We start from the raw sequence: 13233 nt of genomic DNA, 5'->3' as shown, positions 1-13233 counted from the left end.
AACCCCCCTCAAAAATATTTCCAGCAGTCATTTTTTTTAAACATCTTTAGTTTGATACCTGTATTGTAATAAGTCATTTATTTTATCAATTAAATTTAGGTAAATTTTCAAATAGGTAACAACCCTCCTCAAGCATATTTTCGGCTGTAAGCTTTCTTAAAACTCCAAAGTTAAATACCCACATTGCAATATTTCATTTATTTTACCAATTTGAATGAGTTAAAATTTTCAAAAAGGTGGCAACCCTCCTCAAAAATATTTCCAGCAGTTACATTTCTTAAACCTCTTTAATGTAATATCTATATTGTAATATATCATTTACTTTATCAATTAAATTGCACTAAGTTTTTTAACAGGAGGCAACCCTCCTTTAAAATATTTTCGCCTGTGAGCCTTCTTTAACCTCTTTTGTTTGATACCCACATTGCAATATTTTATTTAGTTTATCAATTTAACTGAGTTAAAATTTTCAAACAGGTGGCAGCCCTTCCCAAAAATATTTCTTAAACCTCTTTAAATTGATACCCATATTGCAATATTTCATTTATTTTATCGATGTACTTTAGTTAAATTTTCAATCGGGTGGCAACCCTCTTCAAACATATTTGCGGCTGTAAGCCTTCTTAAGGCTCTTTAGCTTGACACCCACATAGCAATATTTCATTTATTTTATCAATTTGACCGAGTTAAAATTTTTAAATAGGTGGCAACCCTCGTCAAAAATATTTCCGGCAGTTATCATTCTTAAACCTCTTTAATTTGATACTGATATTGCTATATTTCATTTATTTAATCGAAGTACTTTAATTAAATTTTCAATCAGGTGGCAACTCTCTTCAAACATACTTTCGGCTGTAAGCCTTCTTAAAACTCTTTAGTTTGACACCCACATGGCAATATTTCATTCATTTTATCAATTTGACTGGGTTAAAATTTTCAAATAGGTGGCAACCTTCATCAAAAATATTTCCACCAGTTATCTTTCTTAAACCTCTTTAATTTGGTACCCATATTGTAATAATTTATTTATTTTATCAATATAATTGTGTTTGAAAATTTTCAAATAGGTGGCAACCCTCCAATTTTTTGCGGTATCGTTGGTTCTGGTATTATACCGAACAATACAAAAAAAAATTATTCAAATCGGTTCAGCCGTTCACGAGTTTTGACGACCGTGACATACGAACACAACATTTTTATTAATATAGATGAATTATTATTAAGAATCTAAATATAAAATAAAATTATTTATGTTGTCAAATTAAAATAAACTCTAATTAAAAATATGCGTATGTATACTATATTAAGTATCATTCAGTTGACTGCTTACGGCTGAATTGTGGCTTGAATCCAATCCATAAAATCGCCAACTCTGGTATAGACACCAGGCCAACCCTCCAGGCCGCAGGGAGTTGGTCCGAAAGATACTACACCCGCTAAAAAGTAGTACGATAATGCTTTCTTTGCATTATCTAAGCTAACCAACGGTCCGCCAGAGTCGCCGCGGCATGAATCCACTCCCTCTTTTCCACCAGCGCATATCTGTGTTGATTCTAGCCGAATATTTTCGGTTGCATACTTTTCTCCGCATTTGCTCAGTGGTACACCGGCCACCTCTGCTTTCAATTTCAGTGTGCTAGTCGATTCCTTCTCCGTTTTGCCCCAACCAGCTACGTCCATGACAATGCCATCGAAAGTAGCCGAACGTAGATTGGCCCCCACCGGCAGACAAATTGGACGAATGAAGTCTGTATATTGTACATTTCTATTGAGTCGCAACAATGCGAGGTCGTTAACTTGACTTCTGGAGTCTGGATTATATTGTGGATGTGAAATTGCGTTCTCTACTACCACATCAACATACGGAGGTGCGCAATCCTGTTCGCCACGTACATCAATCTCACAATCAGGATTGGTGGTTGTATCCCATTCGCCAAGACGTACACCGGTCAGCTGCCAATCTTTAGGGATTGCTTTGCCGTTGACGCAATGTGATGCTGTGATAACGTAGCGTGAATTGATGAGCGAACCGCCACAATGATGTCCTTTTCTACCGCCAGCTGTGAAGAAGGCGTGAATTTTAGTATTTTTTTTTGTTACTTTTATGCATGATACAATAATTTTTAGATGGTAGTTTCACTTCTTCTTCTTCTTATCCGCCATGTTAGCTATCTGACACAAAACGTGTTTCGTATTTTTTGTGTTACCAATTTATTAAAAAAAATACACCTTTTTGGCGTTGAAAAAAAAATAAAACTAAGCAAAGCCAAACATATAACTTCAAAAATATTAAAAAATATTCATAATAAAATAAAATTAAATAAGAAATGAGCTGCTGCTTCCGGGGATGTTTCAACACGCGGAATAGCTGTAGGAATACAGCTGTAAAACATTTCAAATTTCCTGTTGTGCCGTATTTACGGGAAAAGTGGATGAAGGCTTGCGGATTAAGCGAGCAGCAATTGCCAAGGGAACCGTTTGTGTGTTCCAATCATTTTTTAAGTACAGATTTGATTGCGCGGAACGGTCGTGCACTGCTAAGCCGAGGTGCCATCCCCGGAGCCGAAATGTAAGTCAATAAAAAACAAACAAAATTTGAATTTTGAAAGTATGTATGTACATATTTCATAACTTTTGCAGCGATCAACAACCAAGCGGCATGGACGATGACAATGAATATTGTATAGACGACGCCAGCGAATCCCCTTTCGTTGGGATATCGAGAAAAAGAGCCAGGAAAGGATACGTCAGCGTTTCAACGCAAACTGAGTAAGTTTTTTTATGGCGATACCAACGAATTAATACATTACACGGTACCACACTATACGTAACGGCTCTCAGAAGCGGTAAAGTAAATACAGCATGGCTTTCAGCGACGATGAAATGATTGGTTATGGCAATCGATGCATTCAGACGGAAATCTAAGGAGACTTGTACCGCGGCTCTTGTAGTCGCATTACATTAGTAGGGGCTGGTAATGACGGTAGTGTCAGCTTAAACCGTGAAGGCCGGAAGATGTCGGCAGGGAAGAGGGGTCAAAGCTTAAGGAGAAACCTTGTGTTCTAAAAGCTTAACCAGGAAGAGGACGTTTAACATACTTAGAGGCAGTGCATTACGTTACTTTAACTAGTTAAGTTGCGGCCTCTTCTAATACATAATACTGACTTGGTCGCGAAAAACTTATCATGATCACTACTCTATAGAATATTTGCGCCCTTTTTTGCTGATCTGTGCTCAATCAGTGATTTAATGTAAGTGCAAATAGAACAGTTTATGGTCTGAATGCACCAATTAAAATAACGCTAACAGATATCAACATGATCTCTCGTTCTTTAGATTTAGATTTTTTTGCCAAGGCCTGCATTACGTACTATCATTATTTGTTATCTCTGTAATAATTCTCGCTAGCTCAATTTGGTCATTTATTACTAAGATTTGTTATGTATCTTAATAGCGGTGTAAAGGAAGGAGTTATATTAAAAAGCCTTGTATTTGAACAATCATGTGATTTTGCTTAAAAGATATCTTGAAAGAGGGTCAGATAGGACATTAAGTCAGCGATTTTCCAGCGCATCAGGTCTTTGTGAAGAGATACATATCAGGACTGTTGAGGTATATGTCAAGCATGTTTTTTGCATACAGAGACCGCGACTCCTTGTTTTTATCTATTTATTTATACATACATACGTTGTTGCAGAGCATGGATAGATGGGAATGAAGATAAAATCAATAATCTTGAGAGAGAGGTTTTAAGGAAAACCGAGGAAATAGCGTTCCTCAAACTGCAACTAAACCGTTTTTCCTCTGCCAGTCGGATATTTAGCGCAAACAAGCAGAATATACTCTGTATCCAGTCCAAATCGCCCAGATATACTTTAGAGGACGTTGCGAATTCCACGTGTATATACTCTGCTAGCCCACGTTGTTATAAACTTTTAAGAAAAAAGAACTTCCCGCTACCTTCCCCATCTACTTTGCGCAGATGGGTGTCGAAGTTACGTGTCGAACCAGGTATACAGCTGCAAACAATGTCGCATATGAAATCACTTGACATGGCGTTTGAAGACAAGATATGCGTATTGTCATTCGATGAAGTGAAATGCCGGGAGGAGTGGTCTTATGACAGAAAAAACGATATTATTCTGAGGCCAAAACGAATGATACAAGTGGGCATGGTACGAGGCTTACGTGGTCGTTGGAAGCAGCCTGTATTCTATGACTACGATTGTAGAATAACGCCGGATGTACTACATTGCATCATAGAAGAATTATACTCCATCGGGTATACAGTGGTTGCAGCAGTAAGCGATTTAGGTGTAGAAAACCAGCATCTGTGGAGGGTGATGGGTGTAACGGTTGAGCGGCCGTATATTCAACACCCAAGTGATGGTGATAAGCGAGTATATGTCTTTGCTGATGTTCCGCACCTATTAAAGCTGCTTAGAAATCATTTTGTCGACAATGGTTTATTCATTAACAAGACAATGGTTTGCAAATATGAGATAAAGGAGTTGATCTCCCTCTCAAATTCGGATCTCTCAATTACCAAAACATTATCGTTGGAAATGCTGAATGTTCAAGGAGCAGGTACTTTGACTTAAACAAATTTTCAGTGAAATATACCATTCCTGCACGTTATTACCCTTGCCTGTAACTTCATTGTGTAGGTATATTAATGTATACGAAAATGCAGACCTACTCCGGGTTATAAAAGTTCGGTTTCGCATGAGTTTAGCCTTTCTTATTGGTCATTATTATTACTAATTTTTATTACACATACCTATACATATTTTTTACTAATACACTAATACTTAACAGCGCGTCAGAAGGTGNTACATATACATACATATTTTTTACTAATACACTAATACTTAACAGCGCGTCAGAAGGTGAAATATGCGGCAAAACTTTTTTCGCATACCACAGCCACCGCACTTAAACGATGCGCGCAATTGGGTCTATGCAACAATCCACAAAAATTCACTGAGTGTGCAGAATTGATTCAAGTTATAAACGATTGGTTTGACACCTTTAATACCTGCGTAACGCGAAAGGACTCTCGTCCTTTGAGTAAAGCATTCGGACTCGCAATACCAGAACAAATGAAAGCCTTAAATGCTATGAGTAAAATCGTACCAGACTTATTGCCGCTTCGACTAAGCAGAAAGCTGTTACCTTTCCAACGAGGAATTTTGCAAAATAATGCAGCCCTTCCCCTACTGCATAATTACATGGTAGATAGGTACGGTTGGAAGTACATCAAAATTTTTGTAGCGCAATACGTTCTAAAGGTGGGCTTCATGACCACCCATCTCCTTTGGAATTCAAGTATCGGCTCCGTTCGTATCTATTAGGTAAAGTTAAAAACCAATAATTTTTAACCAAAAAAAAACTGATTTCATTCATAACAAAATTTAAAAACTGTTACTACTGTTAAGTGGTTCTTGTCTATAATCCTTGTCTAATCCATTTCGATCCCTTACTTAAGTAAGCAGTAAGGATTGCTAAAGTAAGTACAAAAAATTAGACATGGATCCGACAAAGATTACAGACAGGAGCCACTTAACAGTAGTAACAGATTTTATTTTTTTAATTTGTAATTGTCTCGTTATTGCACAGGACCATCGATATATACATATATATTATATATATTCCGACGAATTGATAACCTTCTATTTTTTGAAGTCGGTTAAAAAATTGTATGTGTTTGCGAAACCAATCAGGAGTTTATTGCTTTACAGCAGGCACGCCCACCGCAGGCAGCTCCATAAGCAAGTGCAGCGTTTGGCATGGCTGCTTTACAGTTTTATATTAAGGTTCAATTCTTATAGATATGTATATGTATAGGGCGTAATGAAACTATATTATGCTCCGATGCAAATGTGCAAGCCACTGACGACAAACTAGTTGGAGTTCAAAATTTTAAGTATATTGATGACGATTCTCAAGAAAATGATGAAGTTTTGAGCCAAAACATGTTTAAAGAGGTCTTTGAGAATGTGCAAATTTCAGAAGAAGAAATGATTGAGGTGAATTTTGTACTTTTTTTAATATAAACTTAACTTTTTTTTTAATTACACATTTAGCTCACAGATCAGCAAGAACACGAGGAAATTGTAACGGATATAGCAAAACTAAATGACATTGAATTTGATGGTTTAGAAAATTTTGGAGGGTATATAATTTCCAAATTAAACCTGTTAAATTATGGCTTCAGAACTTTCAGTTCAGGCGACAAAAATTATACGTATGTAAATTTGCTATCTGAAGAGGGTTTATATAAACCATCAGCTGAGTTTTTAAACATTTTGGAAGGACTAAATTCTTTGTTTTTGAAATTTAACGGTGAAAATTTATTTGAGGAACAAAATTATATGTTCAATTTACTAAGACTTACCAAAAGCTTTACGAATATAGATGCCAAAATTGTTAAGAGATTCTTTTTGGGCAGAACATATTTTAGAATTATATTTTTGAACCGAATATTAAAAGAAAACAAAACTGTTTTCGCCAACAAAAAAATGAAAAAAACTGTAACATAGTATAACAAAAAGAGAGAAGTGTGATAAATAGAATTAATTATTGAATTAATTAAGCTTGTTCGTTATGTTATGTTGTTATGTTACGTATACTGCTTGTATTTATAATAAAAAATAAATTTGAAAAATCCTCAAAAAGAGATATATTGTACTCTTGCATTTTCGTTTATATGATTTTTATTGATGTGATTAGCAGTGGCAAGTATGTATTAAATATATATTAAAAATAATGTGATCAGTTATAAAATATATAAATGTTTACATGAGTAAAAAAAAAATACCCAAAACAATAAGTTGAAATACCCAAGTTCAATATCGTAATAGTGGCATCATCACGTGTTTGTCACAGACACGGTTTATGTCAAAAATTTTCAAGTGAAACTACCTTCTAAAAATTATTGTATCATGCTTTTATGCTTGTATTTAAAATTAAAAACCATGCTCACTCACGTTTTGTGTACTCGATCAGTGCCATCCAGGGGAATTCGTCAATTTTCGTCGCGTTACCACCGTATATGCGATTCGACAAGACACTGCCGCACTGGCCTGGCTGTGGCAGCAGATTACTAGGCGTAACAGGTGGTGACTGGGTGGTAGATGCAGTCGAAGGTATTTTAATGAAATTTCGGTAACGATCAGGACAACAAATCTAGAGAAAGATAGTTAAGGTGTTTTTACTTTACGTATCTAAAAAAAATTGCTATAAATAAATAAAGACTTATGCATAAAACATTGCACACTTCCTTTAAAAAAAATTTTTTGAAATATAGCAAATACTTACCAAAACTTTGCCATTTTGGTAGCCACACTGACTACGGCTCAAATATAGTCGATCTGAATCCTGAAGCGGGGTTGTAAGTAGCAAGTTGAACAAGTATTTGCAATCGTCCAGAATGATGCAGAGGGCGCGCTCGCGGTTCGGTGTGATACAACGTCCAAAATTGGGCACATCAGCATCCTCATTGGGAAAGTAAAATTCTGTGGGCCACAACAAAAAATTAAAGTAAAGGGTAAACAGAAATTCTTCCATATACTCGTATTCATACATACATGAATATGTATTTACCCTGCAAAAATTATGCGACTAATCTCTAAAGAGAGTATTCCGAGATTACTCTCAATCGGGTACAATTGGGCATTAATTAGTCCCAACTAGTCTCATACGGGTACTAATGGAGGTCAATTAGTCTCGACTCATCCCTTATGGGTATAATTGGAGATCAATTAGCCCCCAACTCATCTCTAACGGGTACTATTAACGATTTAATGATTTGTACGCACTTGGTCAATGAAATTTCATGTGCGGCGATGGCACACAGAGAGAGTATTCGCCTAACAAAGCTGAGCAGCCCGGTTCGAATCTCAGCTGGCGCAAATTTTTATTTTTATTTTTTAAAAGTGACTAATCGCTTTTTATACCCGTTCGGGTATAAAGGTGAACAATTAGTCTCTTCATAGGACATGTTCAAACAAAAGCGAACAGTTCATTCCATATAAAGAGATCAATAGTGGTATTAATGGCATGCTCCTTTGCGATTGCTCCCGGAGTCACCCCGGATTAGTCCCATTTTTTGCAGGGTAGTTATGGATATGCATACAAACATAAATAAATATGTACATATCGATGGTTCTCTACAATAACGACAGAACTCAAAATTCAGAAATCAAAACCCTTAATATTGTTAAGCGTTTTATGTCTCTAATCCTTGTCTAATCCAGGTATTATCCTTACTTAGGTAAGTAGCAAGGATTACTAAATAAAATAATAAGAATTAGGCAAGGATTCGAGACAGGAGGCACTTAACCAGTTAACTATAGTAAGGTATTTTTTTTTAATTTGAATTGTGCCATTTTTGCAGAGGACCAACGATATGTGACAAAGTATGTTAGAATGCAGTGAGAAAGCGGATGAGTTTCAATATATCGTCACCATCAATGTCACAGGCCCCAATTAGCAAGGTTTAAACTTTTATGAGATGCTAAATAACAAATTCTTAAATTAACACAGAAAGTTCTTTCAGAGCTCATCTGTTTCGAAATTTGGTTTTGGGTATATGTATCTAAAAGAAACTGACGGCATTTACATACAAACATACATATGTAGTAAGGTGTCAAAAAACTTGCTTTTACAAAATTAGTTGTGTTTTTTTACAAATTATCCAGTAACTTGCCAGCAACTCTCCAGTAACTTTATTTCTAAGAATTCGCTCCCATAGAAAAAATTTGCAANTGCAAGTTTCATGAACAGCTGATAAATTGGTTGTTTATTCGCTGCAAATTCCTAATAAAACAATATATTTTGTATTTAAATAGGTTTATTTTGTGAAATTCAACAATAGGAGTGTTCGCATGCAACTGCCAGTAAGAATTAGCCAGTAACAAAATTCAGAGAAATTCTCTCCCAAAGAGAGAAACTTACTAAGTTTTGCGCGAACAGGAATTAGCAAACATTTGCAAGCTTCACTGCCAGTTGGCGTCCACGGTTGCATTTCGAGCACAAACAATTTTTTAAATTATTTCAGGTGGAATTGAAAACAGGACCTATACGTATATTTCTTCTTATTCTGACTTTCTTCAACATGCGCTTCAATTTCTTTGTGGAAGTCACTGTCGAATTTCCTATATCGACAGCGGTGTCGAGTGCGTTCCGATTACGAATACAACTTTTTCAGCCGGGTACCTTTCAAACGTTTGGAATTAATTAAATTAATTGAATAAACAAATATTTCATACTTCTTTCATTAGTCAATCACAACAAGATTGTTAATTTTTAAATTTAATGGACTTGTTGATTCAAATTAATGTTGACAAAAATGCAACCGTGTGCTACAATCCTGCTTGCAAATTCTTACTGGCAAAAATTTGCAACTTCCCCTCCAAATGAAATGTCAAAATTGTGCTCTCTCCTTGCAAGTTTTACTGGGTTTTTGGTTAAACGAATACGATTTGGTAACAATTGGTACCAACTTGTACAAATTTTTTGCATAGCGAACACTCGTAACAAAAACCCACAAACAGTTTCCTTATAAGTTTAAATTTCATCCAGCAATAGCTCCGATCCAGTACTCCATGAACTTACANCAAAAACCCACAAACAGTTTCCTTATAACTTTAAATTTCATCCAGCAATAGCTCCGATCCAGTACTCCATGAACTTACAGGATTTTACACGAACTTGCAGGAAGTTCCCGTACTTTTTGTTGTTACTCACTTTTTACTCTCACTTCAGAGAGTAATTATGCTGTTTGACAGTTTTACGGGATTTTTCACGAAAAGTATTGGATCAGAGCTAATATGCGATCAGCTGTTTTTCGTACTGGCAAATTCTTACAAGTAAAAATTTATCCAGTAAAATCCAGTAAAAACTTGCAGCTTCAACTGTCATTTTTCGCTCTCTCAATTTCCCCTACTTTGCAGGTTTTTGCGTACGAAAACGCCAAAACATGAAAATTCGTAAAAACTTTTACTGGATTTTACTGGAAATGAGTATAAAAACGCAACTATTGTAAATTTTATTGCGGATTACGGTAAAATACCCATTCAGTAAAAATGTTTGTTCGAAAAACATTTTTCTTATGGCGTGGCAGCTTTAGAACTGCAGTTAACAAAACGAAGATTTTTGTTATGTTCGCTATATTCGTTTGGACAAAAGACTTGTAAAACTTGCATTTCTTTTGGAGGGGAAGTTGCGAATTCATGCAGGAAAAATTTATTGCCAGCAGGATTGTGGCACACGGTTGCATTTTTGCCAACAATAATTGGAATCAACAAGTTCATCATTTCCAATGATTTAAAAGTAAACCGGCTGAAAAAGCTATATTCGTAATCGGAACGCAGTCGACATCACTGCCGATATAGGAAATCCGATAGTGACTACAACAAAGAAGTGTGTGTTGAAGAAAGAATTAAAAAAAATTAAATTATGTTCGGAATGCAACCGTGGGCGCCTGTTGGCAGTGAAACTTGCAAATTCCTGTTCGCGCTTAACTTTGTGAACAAAATTCAAAAACTTTATCATAAAGGTATTTTTTTCAAAAGAATTTTTGCAACAGCTGATACCACTTCATCGTACTTATAAGTTAGGTGACCATATTTTGAAAAACGAAACCATATTTAGAAATGATGAAATGATAACAAATATAAATATAAGGCAAGGGGGAATTATTATAAATTATTTTATATTAAGCCAGATTTAACGATACGATCACTGTATTTTTCAACCATCAAAAATAATTCGGGTTACATGCTGTTTTCTTCTAAATCTTTGAAAGTAAAAAAACATACGGCCACCTTTGGCATGTACTGCCGCCATCGCCCGGCAGAGCTATAGAAATAAATCTATCGCCACGAAACGCCGCCGAGCGAACTTCGCGTTTCGCTTTGGCCGTGTTCAATTTCATATGAAGGCACCATCGTTACCGAAAGCTTTCGCTGAAAAATCGTCAATTTATCCCAAAAACATCGTCATTTCGGCCAAAAAAACGTAAAAGTTTTATTTACTGTACTTTTAACAATAAAAAAATAAAATCAAAATTACAATAAATATGACCATTATCAAATTAGCGCATCTAAACCGAATTAGTACGGGACCACCTCTGTTTAAAAAGTTAATTTGTAATTGATAACAACAATTTAAAATTACAATTTCAAACACAATTGCTTTTAAACTCTTTAATTCCACTTGTTTGAGGTTTCTTAAAAGATGTTGATGTAGTTTCAAAGTGTAACTGGAGCATTTGTTAACTGATCGATTTTCTTAATTGAAAAGATTCTCTCTACTATTTTTTTTTCTCTTTCAAATGAGAGTCAGCAGTGAAAATTTACGATTTTGTTATAGTTCTAGAACAAATTAAATATAACTAAAATCACGATTGTAGAACAATGCATGGTTGTATTTTGGACTACGTTTTCCTTTAAAAATTTTTGTTCATACATACATATGCACTAAAATAAAAAAAAAATCGTAATTTCGGGGGGACAAATCGTCAAAACGTCATTGAGCTAAAAAAAACGTCAAAATAACGACGAAATCGTCAATTCGGCAACGCTGGCCGGAGGGTGTTCTAATTTTGACAGCGGTAATTTCACCGTTCGCCGGCATTGTGTTTCCACGGTTATATGGAATGTGGGCGTGGCTATTATGCGATTTTAAAAATTTGGTATGTTGTAACAAGGCCAACAACTGTGCCATGCTTGGGAGAAATTAGTGGAGCGGTTACCAAGATATACACCTGTAATCATAAGTGGGCGTGGCTACGCCCATTTTCCCAAAATTTATAATCGTATTTTTAGCCTAAAAATCATTGTAAACATCAATTTTGAGTGCATAAGCTTAAGTAGTTACCAAAATATCGTAGTTTTCGTATCTCTGAAAACCAACGTTATATGGGTGGTAGGCGTGGTTATTGTCCGAATTTGCCCATTTTCAATACCATCGGACGGAAGTCCGAAAGAAGTATACGTACCAAGTTTCGTTAAGATATCTAAATTTTTATTCGAGTTATCGTGTGCAAAGACGGGCAGACGGAAAGACAGTCACGGAAATATATACATATACATATATATTAATGTTGGTTTTTAATTACTATCAACACATTTTGTAAATCTTTTATAATTTTTTTAAACACACCAATACGTTTTATTTTATATTTATTTATTATTTGATATGCATGCATACAAAGTTTATTTCGAAATGACCGTAATCTATATCTATATCTATATTCTATATNATGGTTGTATTTTGGACTACGTTTTCCTTTAAAAATTTTTGTTCATACATACATATGTACTAAAATAAAAAAAAAATCGTAATTTCGGGGGGACAAATCGTCAAAACGTCATTGAGCTAAAAAAAACGTCAAAATGACGACGAAATCGTCAATTCGGCAACGCTGGCCGGAGGGTGTTCTAATTTTGACAGCGGTAATTTCACCGTTCGCCGGCATTGTGTTTCCACGGTTATATGGAATGTGGGCGTGGCTATTATGCGATTTTAAAAATTTGGTATGTTGTAACAAGGCCAACAACTGTGCCATGCTTGGGAGAAATTAGTGGAGCGGTTACCAAGATATACACCTGTAATCATAAGTGGGCGTGGCTACGCCCATTTTCCCAAAATTTATAATCGTATTTTTAGCCTAAAAATCATTGTAAACATCAATTTTGAGTGCATAAGCTTAAGTAGTTACCAAAATATCGTAGTTTTCGTATCTCTGAAAACCAACGTTATATGGGTGGTAGGCGTGGTTATTGTCCGAATTTGCCCATTTTCAATACCATCGGACGGAAGACCGAAAGAAGTATACGTACCAAGTTTCGTTAAGATATCTAAATTTTTATTCGAGTTATCGTGTGCAAAGACGGGCAGACGGAAAGACAGTCACGGAAATATATACATATACATATATATTAATGTTGGTTTTTAATTACTATCAACACATTTTGTAAATCTTTTATAATTTTTTTAAACACACCAATACGTTTTATTTTATATTTATTTATTATTTGATATGCATGCATACAAAGTTTATTTCGAAATGACCGTAATCTATATCTATATCTATATTCTATATACATATATAAAATTAAGTGGCAAAACTTCCTGTTCGCATACTCCTCCTAGACGGCTTGCCCGATATCAAAGAAATTTTCAGGGGTGATTGGGGTCTGTGTGGAGGGTGCACATAAGAAATTT

The 13233-nt window shown here is 35.3% G+C and overlaps 2 protein-coding genes across 2 annotated transcripts in view; one reads left to right on the top strand and one right to left on the bottom strand.

Annotated features, from left to right (window-relative positions):
* Positions 1 to 1214: 1214 nt before the first annotated feature.
* The window catches only part of LOC108362922 (serine protease easter-like), a 20453-nt gene continuing 8434 nt past the window's right edge, over positions 1215 to 13233 (bottom strand). The window contains exons 2-4 of the mRNA XM_017616077.1: positions 7321 to 7517; positions 6990 to 7188; positions 1215 to 2060 (exon numbers count right to left, since the gene is read on the bottom strand). Coding sequence (XP_017471566.1) covers positions 1327 to 2060; positions 6990 to 7188; positions 7321 to 7517 — 1130 coding nt within the window. The 3' untranslated portion in view covers positions 1215 to 1326. The remainder of the gene's footprint in view (positions 2061 to 6989; positions 7189 to 7320; positions 7518 to 13233) is intronic.
* On the top strand, positions 2289 to 2806 carry LOC108362923 (uncharacterized). Its single transcript, XM_017616078.1, has 2 exons — positions 2289 to 2569; positions 2641 to 2806. Exons 1-2 carry the CDS (start codon positions 2328 to 2330, stop codon positions 2771 to 2773), a joined length of 375 nt encoding a protein of 124 aa, XP_017471567.1. The 5' UTR covers positions 2289 to 2327; the 3' UTR covers positions 2774 to 2806.

Source organism: Rhagoletis zephyria, unplaced genomic scaffold (assembly GCF_001687245.7).
Source record: "Rhagoletis zephyria isolate East Lansing unplaced genomic scaffold, Rhagoletis_zephyria_1.1 Rzeph_scaffold_01142, whole genome shotgun sequence".
Lineage (NCBI taxonomy): Eukaryota > Metazoa > Arthropoda > Insecta > Diptera > Tephritidae > Rhagoletis > Rhagoletis zephyria.
This window is presented reverse-complemented; position numbering and strand designations above follow the sequence as displayed.